This window comes from Aythya marila (assembly GCF_965140915.1).
Source record: "Aythya marila genome assembly, chromosome: 31".
In the NCBI taxonomy this organism is placed as follows: domain Eukaryota; kingdom Metazoa; phylum Chordata; class Aves; order Anseriformes; family Anatidae; genus Aythya; species Aythya marila.
The window spans coordinates 1-16,469 of record NC_139072.1 but is presented as its reverse complement, the minus strand read 5'-3'; the positions used below and the strand labels follow the sequence as shown (position 1 = coordinate 16,469).

The 16,469-nt window shown below is 59.4% G+C and overlaps 1 protein-coding gene across 4 annotated transcripts; it reads left to right on the top strand.

Moving 5' to 3' along the window:
* Window positions 1–179: 179 nt before the first annotated feature.
* On the top strand, window positions 180–15,999 carry SIPA1L3 (signal induced proliferation associated 1 like 3; the record flags this gene model as incomplete). Of its 4 annotated transcripts, none has more annotated exons than XM_082781571.1 (16): window positions 180–281; window positions 2,834–2,907; window positions 6,147–7,660; window positions 7,902–8,032; window positions 9,228–9,416; window positions 9,642–9,816; window positions 9,924–10,027; window positions 10,135–10,292; window positions 10,462–11,038; window positions 11,585–11,859; window positions 12,698–12,922; window positions 13,028–13,171; window positions 13,291–13,418; window positions 14,012–14,109; window positions 14,892–15,244; window positions 15,822–15,999. In XM_082781571.1, exons 3-16 carry the CDS (start codon window positions 6,316–6,318, stop codon window positions 15,997–15,999), a joined length of 4,080 nt encoding a protein of 1,359 aa, XP_082637697.1. In that variant the 5' UTR covers window positions 180–281; window positions 2,834–2,907; window positions 6,147–6,315. The 4 variants fall into 4 exon arrangements, with proteins under 4 accessions (XP_082637697.1, XP_082637695.1, XP_082637698.1 ...); XM_082781569.1 differs by having other exon boundaries at window positions 2,834–2,912; XM_082781572.1 differs by lacking the exon at window positions 180–281 and adding an exon at window positions 2,296–2,720.
* Between the last annotated feature and the right edge of the window lie 470 nt (window positions 16,000–16,469).

Here is a 16,469-nt window from a genome sequence, read left to right as displayed (position 1 = left end):
TGGGGCCAGGGGACAAGAACGAGACACGGGATTGGGACAGGGCTGGGGACACGCGACAGGACCCACGCGGGGCTCCTGCCCCTTTAAGACCGCCCCCCCCACTCCCCCTGGTGGCGCGCCGCGCTGGCCCCGCCCCCTTTGTTAACCCCGCCCCCTCCCCGTAGCCCCGCCCCCTCGGCGTGCGCTCCCCTCCCTTCAGTCTCCGCGCGCCGGCTCCGCGGCGTCCTCGCGCCGCCGCCGCCGCCCCCCATTGGCCCGTGCGCTCGCGCCGCCGCCGCCTGGTGAGAGACCCCCCCCGCCCCTCCCCGCGCCGCCTCAGTCTCCCCCGAGGGGCTCGGGGGAGACGGGCGGGGAGCGGGGCGCTGCCGCCGCTCGCGCCCCGGTTGCTTTTCCCGAGCGGCCTCGGGCCGTTTTTAGGGAGCGGGGAGGGTGGGAGGGCACGGCGGGGGGGGTCCCCGGTAGCCCCGGCTCCCCGCTTCCTCCTCCCGGCGGGCTGCGGGGGGGGGGGGGGCGCTGCTGGGATTTGTAGTCCGCGGGCGGCGGCGCGGGCCTAGCGGCGGATGAGGGGGGGAGGGGGGCGAGGACTACAACTCCCAGCGGCCCCCGCGCGGGGTGGGGAGGGGGCGGCGCTGGTGCCCCGCAGGAGTTGGGGCCCGGGCCGCGGGGGGAATGACGTGGTTTTGGGGGGGGGGGGGGGGGAAATTTGGGGGTCCTGAGGGGATTTTGGGAGAAAATTGTGTTTTTTTGAGGGGAAATTGTGGCTTTTAGGGGGGAAACTGTGGGTTTTGGGGGGGGAATTGTAGGTTTTAGGGGGGGTTTGAGGAGGATGGGGGGGTCCCTGAGGTGTTTGGGGGGGGCTCTGAGGGGTTTTGGGGGGGTCTGGCACGGTTTGGGGGGGCCCTGATGTCATTTGGGGGCCCTGAGGTGTTTGGGGGGGGCTCTGAAGTGTTTTTGGGGGCCCCACAGCCCCCCCCAACTCCTTTTTTGTTGTCAGGGGGGGCAAAACGAGGCCTTGCTTCCCTGTGCCCCCCCCCCTCTTTTTTTTTTTGGGTGGGGGGCACCAGTGTGGGGTGCTGCCCCCCCCTTAATTTTTGGGGTACAACTCCTGCTTTCCACACCCCCCCCCAAAAAAAAAAACACCAGGGGAATCCCCCCTTAATAACAGCGTCCCCACCCCTTCCCCCTCCCCTGGGGTATTTTGGGGGTGGGGGCACCCCCTTAACCCCCCCCCCCCAAAAAACAAAAAACAAAATTCAGGCCCAGCAGATGAGCACCCATTCATCCAACCCTTATTTTTTATTATTTTTTGCTCGTTTTTCCCCTTTTTTAAACAAAAACCCACCCAGCGCTGAAGGCAGGCTGCCTCCTGCCCCTCATTACCACAATGTGCCCCCCCTTGCCCCCCCCCAGCCCCCATTTTTAACCATTTCTTTAATTTTTCGGGCCTCCAGAACTCCCTGCTGGGAGGTAACCCGTAATAATGACCCCATAAGAAGCAGGATTTGGGGATTTTGGTGTCTTTTGGGGCAAAAAGCCCCACTTTTTTGTGCAAATTTTAAAAGGGGGGGGGGGTCTGAGGTGGTTTTTGGGGTGTAACAGCTGAAATTGGGGCGGAATTGGGTCAAATTGGGGTGCTGGGGAATGAATGGGGCTGCGGGATTGGGGTTTAGGGGGTGTGGGTGGGGGCTTCCCCCCCCCCCCCTTTGTTTTTTTCATTGGGGTGAGCCCCCCCCACCCCCCCGAGGGGTCATTTTCCCAAATTTCACCATTTTTTTCCCCAAAAACCTCCAATTTTAGAAGCTCGCCGGCATCCGGAGCGATGCTGAAACATTTCCCTTAAAGAATTAAGTGGGAAAAGGGGGGGCAAAAATGACCCAAAACCAACCAAACTCCCCCCAAAATCCAGCCGGGGGCGTGCGTGCAGAAGCGAAACCCCCCCTCGGGAATTTCTTCCCTTTTTAAATAGGAGCCAGGATTTTTTTTTATTTTGGGGGGGTGCACCCCCACCCCCCAATTCACCCAGATTTCATTTATTTTTTGGCTTTTTTTCCCCATTTCACGGAAAAAAAAAAAATAAGATTTTATTTTCGGCCCTTCCCAGCCCCCCCCCCCGGCATATTTTCCTTCCCCCCCCCCCCCTTTTTTTATTTTCTTAATTAAATCCCGTCGCCAAACTTGTCCTGACCTATTTGTGCAGGCACCAAAGAGCCGTTCGCTAACGAGCCGCTGTTAATTAGGATCCGCTGCCGGGCTCCGCTCCCCCCGCCGTGCAACCCAAGGGGCTTTTTTTGGGGGGAAAATCCTCAAATTTGGGATCTTCAGTTTTGATACCTTCAAATTTAGGATCTGGGGGGGGGGCAGCACCCCTCAAACTCTTGGATTTACCAGCGAAAACCCCAATTTCCCTTTATTTTACCCAACAACGAGGCTGCTGCTTCTTCTCCTGCCGATTTTTTTGGGGAGAAAAACCTCCCTTTTGTTCTTTTGGGTATTTTTGGGGGGTTGTTTTTGTGTTTTTTTTTTTTGTTTTTTTTTTTTTTTGGGGCAGCGCCCGCCCTGCAGGTCGGGGCTTGCCGGGCTCAGCCCGCTCCGCCTGCCGTGAGCAGCTTCATTACCATTCAAAACCTCCGATTCTCACCCATTTTGGGGTGTTTTTTTCTTTTTCCAGCCCCCCCAAATCTCCCCGCCACCGCCCCGAGGTCCTAATTAAGGCTGACGAGGTAAAGACCCCGCTTTTAATTAATCAAAGCAGGTTAATTGCGTCGCTCCGAGCCCGCTCCCCCCCCCTCTATTCCCATTTAATGGATTTCTCTGCTTTTTGCCCCAAATCCAGAGCCGCCCCGTGATCCTGGACCCCGCTGACCCCGACCGGGGGCTGCTGTCGGACCCCCCCAGCGCATCCCCGCGGTAAGGTCAGTGATTTTGGGGGAATATCTCGAGATTTTGTGAATTGTGACCCAAAACGGGATCGGCTCCTTTCGCTATTGTATTTTTTCCCCTTTTTTTTCCCTCTTTTTTTCCCTTTTTCCCCTCCTTTTACACTAAAACCAATTAATGACGATCTCATCGCCCGGTAATGGGGATTATTTGGCGTTAACCGCCCCTAATTAGGCACAAAGTTGTGAACCTCTTAGCTAATTGCTCCACTAATTTCCCCTCCCACAGCCGGCCGGGGACGTTTTGGGTTCGTTTCCTGCCTTTTACCCATTTAGGACCAATTTTCAGGAAACGCAGAACTCAGCCCCTGCTTGAAGCAGGTGTTTTTGCCTGGCGTTCCAAAATTTGGGGTGATTTTGGGGGGAAAAAAGCATGAAATAGGGCACGAGGCATTTGTGGTGTGCTGAGTGCGCTCCTGATTCATTTTTTGGGCTGTTTTCACCCAAAATGAGTGCTTGGTGGTAGAATCTACAACCCGAGGCTCAGCAAAACCAGGAGCCGTGCCTTAAATCGGCATTTTTAAGGGGAAATTTTCCCCGATGCCTGTTTTTTTTCCCCCCCGATTCCAGGCTAAGGCAGGGTTAAAGCCGTGGCCACGGGGGGAAAAACGCCAGAAATTGTAGCGCAATTTATCAAAAGCCGTGGTTAATAATTAAAAAACCTCGCCCTTCCCCCCTCGCGGCAGCTCCGGGTGCTTTGGGGCGTGCGGCTCGGAAAACCCAGCTCGGTAAATAGGCCCCGAGATAAAGCAGAAACCACCCCGTTTCCCCCCAAAATTTTGGGGGCGTTTCGCAGCCACGCGTGGCGTTTGAGCCCTTTTCCTGGCGTTTTTACCCCAAAAATCACACGGGGTGTCGGGGTCATCCCGCTCTCTTGATCGGCTCCTCGGTGCCGCGAGGCTCCCATGACTAAAATTAAAAATTATGGCTAAAATTTTAAAAAATATAACATATTTTTGGCTTTGAGAGCCAGCTAAAATTGTTAAAATTAAAAATTATGGCTAAAATGGTTAAAATTATTATTTTTTTTCACTCTGGGTGATCAAATTCTCGCTGGTGCACAAGGAAATCCCACAGGGATGCGGCACCAGGAATTGCCTGCTTCCCCCCAAAATTTTGGGGCATTTCTCACCCGTGCATGACGGTGACCCTAAATACAGGACCACAGTGGGGTGTTTGAACCCTTTTCCTGGCATTTTTACCCCAAAAGTCACACTGGGCATTGGGATCATCCTCCTCGGTGCTGTAAGGCTCCGGCTAAAATGGCTAAAACTAAAAATTACGGCTAAAATTAAAAAAAAAAAAAAAAACATTATATTTTTGGCTTCAGGAGCCAGCTAAATGGTTTAAAATCTAGAAATATGGCTAAAATGGTTAAAATTATTATTTTTTTTCGCTCTGGGTGATCAAATTCTCCCCATCCCACGAGGAAATCCCTGGGGACGCGGCGCCGGACCCTGACCCCGCGCGGTGCCGGCCGCGGGCGTTCCTCTGCCCTTCGCCCCCGGGGAGCGCCCGGCCCCAAATCCGCCCCGGATCCGAGGGCAGAAAGCGGAAAAAAAATCAATTTTTCCGCCCGGCCGCGCCGGGAATGAGTTAATTCCCCCCATTTCTCCATCTGGAGACGGAGAGAATAGAGTAGGACCTACAATAACAGCGCTGGTTGTGTTTACGTGGTGGTTTTTTTTTGGGGTCGAGCTCGGCGTTTTCGGCTCGCGAGCTGAGGGATTCGGCGTTGCCCAGCCAGCGGGGGGATTTTGGGGCCAGATCTCGCCGTTTTGGTTAAAGCAGCTCTCCGGGAGCGCGGGGCCTTCCCTGCTCGTCTTTGGGGGATTAGAGCAGATTATTTCGAGAGGGAGATTAGAGCAGCCCAGCGGGGCGGGTGCTCGCTGTTTTCCTGCATCCCCGCTGCCCGTTTTGGGGAGAAAAACGGGGATTTGGGCTGAAAAATCGGCGTGAAGTGGTCCCGAACCCTCCGAGGTAAGGGCCCGTTTGGGTTAAAATCCCTAAATCCGGTCATTTTCTGCGGGGTTCAGTCCCCACCAGGGATTGCTCGGAAGCGTGAGCTGCGAGGCGGAGCGATTTTGGGGCGAATCCGAGCGATTTTGGGGCAGATTTTGGGGCGAATTTTGGGGTTTCGCCCCCGGGGCGCGCTCGGCTGCCGTGCCTCCCCCGGATTAGCGCCGGGGTTGGGAAATTTGAGCCTTAAAGCCCCAAAAGGCGGCAGGGAAAGGCGTGGAACCGCCTCGTTAATCCCTCAGCACCCTTCATTAATCGCTAATTTAAGGGCAGGAGGCTCCGAACGCGTCCTCAAAGTCGCTGTATTGGGGTTTTTCCCCCCAAAAAAACGCCGGGATTTGGGAATTCGTCGCCGCCAGCGCGGCAACGGGGCCCCGAGGTTTGGGGATGAGACTTTGGGGCCGAAATCCCCGGGGTTTTGTCCCCCCCCCCGGGGTCAGCAGAGCTTCACGAGATGCCCTGGGGGTGCTTTTAGCCAATTCTGAGTCGTTCCACCCCAAATTCATCACCGAAAAAAATCTTCTGGGACGTGCTCGGCCTGGGGGGGGGGGAGCTGGCAAGAGGCTGAGAAAGGAGGGTAAAAAAACAAAAACTGGGTACCCAAATTGGTGTTTTTTCCCCCCAGCATCGGTGTTTCGCATCTTTTTTTTAATTTTGGGGGCAAATCCGTGGGTTTTGGTAAAAGAGGGCTGCACCAAGAGCTTAATTCCCGATTTTTGGTAAATCCTCACTCCGGCCGGGGCTGCTCCTCGCAGAGGCTCGTTAGCCCTCCCCGTCTGCGTTTAATTAATGCTCTCAGGTATTGATTTAACACCCCCCCCTGCTCGCCAGATGCCGGCTGGCGGGGTAATTAGCAGGGATTAACGAGCTGCGCGCCCGACGGGGCAGCCTGGAGGGGATGCAGACAGATTAGGACTCGTCTGTCCGTCCCCATCCCACGGGGGGGGGGGGCTTTTTTGGGGTCCCCAGACCCCCCTTTTTGGGGTGCCGAAGGGATTTGGTTTGCCGGGGGGCGATTTTTGGCAAGCCAAAACCCCACTCGAAGCCAAAACCCCGGCGCGTGCGGTTGGGGACGGTTTTAGGGGCTGCTCGGTGGCTTTGGGGGGACCCCAAAATGCAGATAAACGGGTGACCCCCCCCAAATAACCCCCCCAAAATCCCTCTGACCTCTTTTCTCCCTCTCCTTGGCAGGATGGCCGGGCAGAAGCGCCGGCGGGCGCCGGCGTGAGCGCGGCGGGCAGAGCCATGGGGCAACGGCGCGCCGGGCACGGCCACCCCCGGGCTTCGCCGGCCGCTCGCCGGCCCCCGGCGTGGCAACCATGAGCCCCCCCCCCGTGGCCACGCCACCCCTCGCCGGACGATGAGCGCCCACCGCCCGCCCCGGCACGACGACGGCGCCGGCGCCGCCACCGACCCGGCGTTTTGGGCGCAGAATGGAAACGGCGCCGCCGAACCCGGCGCCCCCCGGCCGGTGCCGCCGGTGCTCCCCAAAATGGGGGTGCGCGCCCGCATCGCCGACTGGCCCCCAAAAAGAGAACCCGCGGCCGCCAGCCCGAGCCGAGAAGGGGGCCGGGAAGCAGCGGTGGCAGCGGCGGCGACCCCGCGGGGCGGCCCCGGTGGGCAGCAGCCACCCTTGGGTGGCGGCGGCGGCGGTGGCGGCGGCGGTGGGGGCGGCGTTTCGGGGCTCAAAGCCCTGCACCGCTTGGCCCGGCGGCGCTCCAAGGACGTGGAGTTCCAGGAGGGGTGGCCCCGGGCTTGCGGCCGTCCCCTGGTCCCCCTGCGGCACCGCAGCAGCAGCGAGGTGACGCTGAGCGAGTGCGACCCCGAGGAGGCGGCGGAGGCGCGGGGGGCCAAGCTGGCGGGGGCCGGGGGTTTGTTCCGCGAGTACGGCAGCACCTCGTCCATCGACGTGCAGGGCATCTCGGAGCAGAGCTTCTTCGCCATGCTCAACGAGTTCCGCAGCGGCGGAAAAAGCTCGGGGGGGGTCACGCTTTCTTCGGAGACCCCCCCGGGACCGTCTCCGGTGGCGCCGCGGGACGAGCCGGCGGCGCAGCCCAAGGAGAAAACGCGGAGGAAAGGGCCCAAGGGCGACGCCGGGGGCGAATCCATCTTCAGGAAGCTGCGGAGCGGCCGAAACGAAGGGGACGGAGGCGGCGGTGAGGAGGGGAGAGCGGCGGAGCCGGGCAAGGCGTGGGTTTGCCGGCGGAGCTTCGCCCACTACGACGTGCAGAGCATGCTCTTCGACCTCAACGCCGTGGCCGCCAACCGCGCCGTGGTGGCCCAGCGCCGAAACACCACCACGGGAGCCTCGGCGGCTTCGGCGGCCACCGCGCGGCCCGGCGGGCCGGATCCGGCCTTGGCCAGCACCGAGGACCTGAACGGCAAGGAGAACCTGGAGCACGACGTCGGGGATAACACCAGCAACGAGCTCCTGCTCAGCTGCCCCCATTTCCGCAACGAGATCGGCGGCGGGGGCGAGCGCAACGTCAGCTTCTCCAGGGCTTCGGGGGGCTCAATCGGTGGCAGCACGGTGGGCGACGGGGGGTTCCCGGAGCCCAGCCTCGACGCCCGGCCCACCAACGCCGGCATTTCGGTGCTGGAGGTGCCCAAGGAGCTGCAGAGGAACCCCAACAGGCTCAAGCACTACAGCGTCGAGCACGTGGACCTCGGCGCCCGCTACTACCGGGACCATTTCCACGGCAAAGGTGGGGACGCGGCGGCGCCGAAACGTTGCGGGGTGGTGAGGTGGAGGTGCTCGGGGGGGCTTCGAGACCACCCCAAAGCCTTTTTTTGAAGGGTTTGGGGTGCATCGCCGCTCGTTCCGTCCTGTTTGTGGGAATGGGAACGGGGACGGCGTGGAACTGGGAGGTCTGGTGGGACTGGGTGGGGTGGAAGGTCCCACAGCTCGTCTGTCCCTACACCTCCTTCGTCCCCGTTTGCTTGCAGAGCACTCCAACTACTTCGGGGTGGACGAGAAGCTGGGCCCCGTGGCCGTCAGCATCAAGAGGGAGAAGCTGGAGGACCACAAGGAGCACGGCCCCCAGTACCAGTACAGGATCATCTTCCGGACCAGTGAGGTGCGTTGGCGCGCTCTTCGCCCCCTTGGGTGCCTTAAAACCAGTTCCTAAAGGGGCTGGGAGTGGGGCACACTTGTGGGTCCGTCCCCATCCTGTCATCGTTGTCCCCCCCGTCCCCATTTTGGGGCTGTCCCCATCCTGCTCGCCACCATCATCGTCCCCTTCTCAGCTCCTTCCCCATCCCATCATCACTGACCCCATCTTGGGGTCTCGTTCACCATTGTCCCCATCTCAGGTCCATCATCATCCTCATCGTTCCCCTCTTGGGCCTGTCCCCGTTGTTCTTGAGACCTTCCTTGTCCCATCATCATCCTCGCCTTGGATCCATCCCATTGCCATCATCCTCATCATTGTCCCCACCTCGCATCTGTCCCCATCCCGTTGTCCTAATCGTCATCCCCACCTCGGGTTCATCCCCATCATCATCTTCACCTTGGATCTGTCCCCATCCCATTGTCCCCGTCATCGTCCCCACCTCATGTCCATCCCCATCCTATTGTCCCCATCTCAGATCCGTCCCAATCCTATCATCCCCATCATCATCCTTACCTCAAATCTGTCCCCATCCCATTGTCCCCATCATCATCCTCACCTCGGATCCATCCCCATCCCATCCTTCTCATCATCATCTCCACCTCGGATCCATCCCATCACCCCCATCATCATCCCATTATCGTCCCCACCTTGGATCTGTCCCCATCCCATCATCCCATTATCATCCCAGTATCATCCCCACCTTGGCTCCATCCCCATCCCATCTTCCCCAGCTTGGATCCATCCCCATCCCATCACTCCCATCATCATCCCAGTATCATCCCCATCTTGGACCCATCCCATTCTTCTCATCCTCTTGTCCCCATCCCATCATCCCCACCTTGGGTCCATCCCCATCATCATCCTCACCTTGAATCCGTCACCATCCTATTGTCCCCACCTTGGGTCCATCCCCATCCCATTATTGTCCCCACCTTGGCTCTATCCCCATCCCATCATCCCATTATCATCCCAACCTCGTCCCCACCCCATCACCCCCATCATCACCCCATCATCACCCCCACCTTGCCTCCATCCCCACCCCATCACCCCCATCCCCATCCCATCATCACCCCCACCCTGCGCCCATCCCCACCCCTCTCCCCTCCCCTCCCCGTGCCCCCCCCCCCGGCTCACCCACCCCCTTTTTCACCCCGTAAAGCTCACCACCCTGCGCGGCTCCATCCTGGAGGACGCCACCCCCACCGCCACCAAGCACGGCACGGTGCGGGGGCTCCCGTTGAAGGACGCCCTGGAGTACGTCGTCCCCGAGCTCAACATCCACTGCCTGCGCCTGGCCATGAGCACCCCAAAAGTCACCGAGCAGCTCCTCAAGCTCGACGAGCAAGGGGTGAGCGGGATCTGGGGGTCTCGGGGGGGCGGGCGAGGGGGTCCCGGTGACAAATATCCCCCGGCGGTGGCCCCCATCACGGTGGTGCCGCGGCAACTGGTGGTGATTTGTGCGTTTTTGACCCTAAATCTCTTGGTCGCCTTCTTGGCTTGACGATCCGTGGGGTTGGGGTGGGAGGGGGGGATACGCGGCCCCCTTTTTGGGGTGCTGACCCCCTCCCCGCAGCTCTGCCGGCGGCACAAGGTGGGCATCCTGTACTGCAAAGCCGGGCAGAGCTCGGAGGAGGAGATGTACAACAACGAGGACGCGGGGCCGGCCTTCGAGGAGTTCCTCTCGCTGCTGGGGGAGAAAGTTTGCCTCAAAGCCTTCAGCAAGTACGCCGCGCAGCTGGACACCAAAAGTGAGCGACGGGGACGGATTTTTTGGGGTTCTCCTCAAAATTTGGGGCTTCGATTGAGGATTTGGGGCCGCCCAAATCCTTGACTGCCTGTTTTCCCCCCCCCGCAGCCGACTCAACGGGCACCCACTCGCTCTACACCACCTACCAGGACTACGAGATCATGTTCCACGTCTCCACCATGCTGCCCTACACCCCCAACAACCGGCAGCAGGTACCCCAAAACCCCCCCCCGAGGCTCCACACCTCATCCGTTTGTCCTTCCATCCCTCATACACCCCCCCTTTTTTTTTTTTTTGGCTTCTTTTCCCCCCTCTCCAGCTGCTGAGGAAGAGGCACATCGGCAACGACATCGTCACCATCATCTTCCAGGAGCCCGGCGCCCTGCCCTTCACCCCCCAAAACGTCCGATCGCACTTCCAGCACGTCTTCATCATCGTCCGAGCCCACAGCCCTTGCACCGATAACGTCTGCTATAGGTGAGCCCCCCCCGGATAACCCCATTTCACCCTCCAAATCCCCCCCACTGCGCTTTGGGGTCAAATTTTGGGGGCGTTTTCTCCCCCCCGAGAGGTTTCTCCCCCTACTCCTTCTTCCTCAAAGTGCCCCGAGGACCCGTAATTAATTTTCTGCTTCGCCTCCCCCAAGCGTGGCCGTGACCAGGTCCAAAGACGTGCCCCCCTTCGGCCCCCCCATCCCCAACGGCGTCACCTTCCGCAAGTCCGACGTCTTCCGAGACTTCTTGCTGGCCAAGGTGATCAACGCGGAGAACGCCGCCCACAAGTCGGACAAATTCCACACCATGGCCACCCGCACGCGGCAGGAGTACCTCAAGGACCTGGCCGAGAACTGCGTCACCAACACGCCCATCGATTCGGCCGGGAAGTTCAACCTCATCTCCTTGGCCTCCAAAAAAAAGGAGAAGACCAAAGCCCGGGCGGGCGCCGAGCAGCACAGCGCCGGGGCCATCGCCTGGCGCGTCTCCGCTCAGGATTTCGCCCGCGGGGCCGAGATCTCCTGCGCCTTGGGCATCTCCAACGAGTTCGTGGTGCTGCTCGACCTGGCCGCCAAGGAGGTGGTCTTCAACTGCTTCTGTGGGGACGTCATCGGCTGGACCGCCGACGCCTCCACCCTCAAGATCTTCTACGGCCGCGGCGACCACATCTTCATCCGGGCGGCCGAGGGCGGCCCCGAGGACGTCAAGGAGATTGTGCAGAGGTTGAAGGTGAGTGTCTTGGGGTCGTGGAGCTCCTCCATCCCCGTGGAGGAGGAGATTTGGGGCCGTGGAGCTCTTCCATCCCCGTGGAGGAGGAGATTTGGGTTGGGTTGAGTTGGGTTGGGTTAGGTTGAATTGGGTTGGGTTAGGTTGAGTTGGGTTTGGTTGCGTTGAGTTGGGTTGAGTTGAGTTGGGTTTGGTTGCGTTGGGTTGAGTTGGGTTGATTTGAGTTGGGTTGAGTTGAGTTGGGTTGGGTTGGGTTGAGTTGCGTTGGGTTGAGTTGAGTTGGGTTCGGTTGCGTTGAGTTGGGTTGGGTTGAGTTGGGTTGGGTTCGGTTGAGTTGAGTTGGGTTGAGTTGAGTTGGGTTCGGTTGCGTTGAGTTGGGTTGGGTTGAGTTGAGTTGGGTTCGGTTGGGTTGGGTTGGGTTGAGTTGGGTTGAGTTGAGTTGGGTTCGGTTGGGTTGAGTTCGGTTGAGTTGGGTTGAGTTGGCTTGGCTTGAGTTGGGTTCCTTTCGGCGCGCGTCAACGGCGACGAGTGGCCGTGCCCTTCTTGCAGGTGACGACGGCGGGCTGCGAGACGGTGGACATGACCTTGAGGCGCAACGGGCTGGGCCAGCTGGGTTTCCACGTCAAATACGACGGCACGGTGGCCGAGGTGGAGGATTACGGCTTCGCCTGGCAGGCCGGGCTGCGGCAGGGCAGCCGCCTGGTGGAGATCTGCAAGGTGGCCGTGGTGACCCTCAGCCACGAGCAGATGATCGACCTCCTGCGCACCTCCGTCACCGTCAAGGTGGTCATCGTCCCGCCCCACGAGGACGGGGCGCCGCGCAGGTGAACCCCCCATCCCGTTCCTCGTTACGGCTTTTTGGGGTTTTGCTGCTGGAGAAATTCGGGGCCGGGTTCCCACCGGGGTGTTTTTTGGGGCTCAGTTCCCACCAGGGTGTTTTTTTGGGGCTGGGTTCCCACCACGGTGTTTTTTGGGGCCGGGCTCCCCAGGGCGTTTTTGGGGCCTCGGCTTCCAGGGTGATTTTTGGGGCTCAGCTCCCCCAAGGCACTTTTTGGGGCTTAGCTACCCGGGGCGTTTTTGGGGCTGGGTTCCCACCGGGGTGTTTTTTTGGGGTGGGTTTTCACCAGGGTGTTTTTTTGGGGCTGGGTTCCCACCACGGTGTTTTTTGGGGCCGGGCTCCCCAGGAGCATTTTTGGGGCCTCGGCTTTCAGGGTGATTTTTGGGGCTCAGCTCCCCCAAGGGCATTTTTGGGAGCTCAGCTCCTCAGGGTGTTTTTGGGGCCTCAGCTTCCAGGGCACTTTTAGGGCTCTGCTCCCCAGGGGCACTTTTGGGGGACTCTGCTCCCTGGGGTGTTTTTGGGGGCTCCCCGGGACATTTTGGGGTTCAGCCCCTGGGGCAAACCGGGGTCTCCGAGGTGTGCAGGGAGACAGAATTGCCATCAGGGACCCCGTTCCCATCCCCTCCATCCTTACAAACCCTAATTAGAGCAATTAAGGCTGGTTTAATGACAGGATTTGGAGGCTAGCCCCCCTCAGACCCCATCCCTGCAGAATTTCGGGGACGGGGGCAATTTTGGGTCTCGCTCAACAACCAAAGGGGCCGGGATCTTCAAGGGGGGGGTCGTCCCCGTCCCTAAATCCCCAAATCCTTGTGTCCTTTTAGGGGCTGGGCCGAATCGGTGGAGCTGAGCAGCTCCGAACCCAAAGGCGAAGCCGACAGCGGGCGACCCCCTTACCGCAGCAGCTCGGGGTGGCAGTGGAGCGGCCCCGCGTCCCACAACGCCCCCCCCCCGGCCACCGCTGGCCACGGGCAACCCCTCGGTGGCAGCAGGGCCACCAAACAGCCCCCGGTGTCCTACCGCGAGGTGCAGCCCCCGCACGCCAAGAGGTGAGGACACGAGGGATTTTGGGGGGGGGGGGAAGCTTTGGGGCTTTTGGGGGGCGTTTTGGGGGTGCCGTGACCCCCCTTTTTCTCCTCGCCCCGATACCCCAGACCCGTCAGCTTCCCCGAAAGCCCCCACCCCAACGCCTCGACGCCGGTCGGAGCCGAGAGGTCGCAGCCTTACCGGCAACCCTCGGGGAGCTTCTCGGCGCCTGCCACCGCCACCTACGCTCGCTATAAACCCTCTCCGGAAAGGTTTGTGGGCTCCGCGCCCCCCCTTAAAAAAAAATAAAAAATCACCGCTTTTTCCCTTTTATGGGATGGCCCCAAAACGAGGAGAAAAGCCCCAAATGCCACTTGTTGTCCCCTTGTAGGTATGCGGCCCCGCAGCGGGCGCTGCTGCCCTTCGAGCCCCACGGTGGCCACGATGTCCCCTCCAGCGGAGATTCGTCCTCGGGGGGGCTCAGCAGCCACGAGAGCACCATGGAGAGGCACAAACCCGGTGAGAAAAGTGGTTTTTGGGGGGGGGCAAAGGCAGGAAAACCCATCCTGGGGGGCGCAAAACCCAACCCAGGGGGGAAAAAATCCAGCTTGGGGTGCGCAAAATTTGGCTCAGGGGCGCAAAATCCGGCTTGGGGGGGGAAAAACCCATCCGTGGGGGGGTAAAACCCATCCCAGGGGGGCACAAAACCCGGCTTGGGGGTGCAAAACTCAACCCAGGGGGGGCAAAACCCCTCCTGGGGGGGCAAAACCCCTCCTGGGGGGGGCAAAACCCAACCTGGTGGGACAAAACCCATCCCGGGGGGCGCAAGACCCCTCCTGGGGGGGGAAAAACCCATCCCGGGGGGGCAAAACCCAGCTTGGGGTGTGCAAAATTTGGCTTGGGGGGGCAAAACCCAACCGGGGGGGGGGGCAAAACCCATCAGGAGGGGGCACGAAACCCAACTTGGGGGGGCAAAACCCAACTGGGCTGGGACCAGAACCGCCCCCAAATATTTTGGGGACGAGGGTCCCGGGCTGGGGGGGAGGTGGCCCCGGTGCCCCCCCCCCCCCCATTTTGGTGACGCCGGGGGGGGGTTTTGGGACTCGTTGCAGAGCCGCTGTGGCACGTGCCCGCCCCGTCCAGGCTGGGGGGCAAGCGGGCCAGCAGGCAGGAGGCCACGGGCAAGGACTCGCCCAGCCGGCACCCAAAGGTGAGGGGCCGTCACCCTGGGGGGCTGGGGTACCCCCCCAGTGCCTTGGGGACTTGGGGGGGGGCTCTGGGACCCCCCCAGTTTCATTTTGGGGCACCTCAAGCCCTTTGGGAGGGGCTCTGGGACCCCAAAGCTTGATTTTAAGGGGGGCTCTGGGACCCCAGATTTAATTTTGGGGCACCCTCAGCATCTTGGGGGGGGGGCTATGGGACCCCAAATTTAATTTTGGGGCACCCCCAGTCCCTTGGGGGGGGGCTCTGGGACCCCCCAGCTTCATTTTGGGGCACGCTCAGTGCTTTGGGGGGGGCTCTGGGACCCCAAATCTAATTTTGGGGCACCCTCAGTCCCTTGGGGGGGGCTCCTGGACCCAAAATTTAATTTGGGGGCACCCTCAGCCCTTTGGGGGGGGCTCTAAGACCCCCCCATCTTCATTTCCCCCCCCCCAAACCCTTTTTATGCCCTCAACCCCCCCCAATCTTCATTTTACCCCCCCCAACCCCATTTTTTCACCCCCTAAGCCCCCCCAGGGCTCCTTTTCACCCCCTCCAAGCCCTTTTTTAGGACTGGGGGGCGGCTTTAGGAGCCCCCCCCTCACTTTTTGCCCCCCCAACCCCTTTTAATGCTTTCAACCCCCCCCCCAATCTTCCTTTCACCCCCCCAAACCCCATTTTTTCACCCCCTAAGCCCCCCCAGGGCTCCTTTTCACCCCCTCCAACCCCTTTTTTAGGGCTGGGGGGGGGTCTGGGAGCCCCCCCCTCACTTTTTGTGTCCCCCCCCCCCAGCCCGAAGCCCCCTACTCCAGCCACTCGAGCAGCAACACCCTCTCCAGCAACGCCTCCAGCAGCAGCCACGACGAGCGCTGGTTCGACCCCCCCGACCCCCCCGACCCCCCCGACCCCGACCCCCAAATCTCCAAAGGGGGCGGGGGCGGCGGGGGGGGGGCTTCCAGCGACAGCGGCATCGACGCCCCCCTCTACGCCCCCAAATCTTCCCGGCCGGCCGCCCCCACCCAGAGGGAAAAAATCCCCAAAGGGTACGGGGAGGAGGAGCCCCCCCCCGCCAAGGGCTACCAGCGGCCCAGGGGCTGCTTGCCGCCCCCCCCCGCCGCCAGCCCCGACCCCTTCAAGCAAGCCAGGTAACGAGACCCCCCCCCAGACCCCCCCAAATTCCTTTTGACCCCCCCCAACCCTCTTTGACCCCCCCCCCAAATCCCTTTTGACCCCCCTGAACCCCCCTTGACCCCCCCATTGACCCCCTTTGACCCCCCCCAACCCCCTTTGACCCCCCCGAATCCCCTTTGACCCCCCCCAACCCCCTTTGACCCCCCCCTTTTTATTTTATTTATTTCATTTTATTTTATTTATTTTATTTTTTTAATTTTAATTTAATTTTAACTTATTTTTTATTTTATCAACTTTTTATTTTTTTAAATTTTATTTTAATTTTTTATTTATTTTTATTTTATTTTTTTAATAATTTTAATTTAAATTTATTTTAATTTTTTATTTTTTATTTTTTAATTAAAAAATAATTTTAATTTTATTTTAATTTTATTTAATTTTTATTTTATTATTTTTTAAAAAATAATTTTAATTTAATTTTAATTTTAATTTTATTTTTATATTTTTTAATTTTATTATTATTTTTTTTAATTTTAATTTAATTTAAATTTAATTTAATTTTTTTTTTTTCTTCTTCTTTTTTTCCTGCAGCTCCCGGGGGGGCCCCAAAGGCCCCGCGGAGCCCCCCCGCCCCCCCGGCTCCTTCCAGCTCTCCGCCTCCGTCCCCAAATCCTTTTTCTCCAAGCAGCCCGGCAGGACCAAACCCGGCTGGAAACGGGGCGACGACCCCCCCGCCCGCCCCACAGCCTTCCCCGACCCCAAAAAGTAAGGGGGGACCCCACGGGGGGGGCTCAGCTGGGACCCTACAGGTTTTAGGAGGGGTTTGGGGGGGGGTGCGGGGGGGTGGGTGATTCGGTTTTGGGGTTCAAAGTGGTGAAAGGGCTTTGTGCGCCCCAAAAATCCCCTATAAATCTCCTGAGAGCTCTCTGCACCCCATAAATCCCCCAAAGAGCTTCGTGCACCCCAAAAATGCAACCCCATAAATCCCCCAACAGCTTTCTGCACCCCATAAATCCCCCAAGAGCTTTGTGTACCTCCTAAATCCCCCCTAAATCCCCCAAAGAGCTTCATACCCTATAAATCCCCCAAGAGCCTCATACACCCCCTAAATCCCCCATAAATACCCAAGAGATTTGTACACCCCATAAATAACCCCTAAATCCCCCAAAGAGCTTCATGCACCCCAAAAATCCCATCCCATAAATCCCCCAAGAGCTTTCTGCACCCCATAAATCCCCC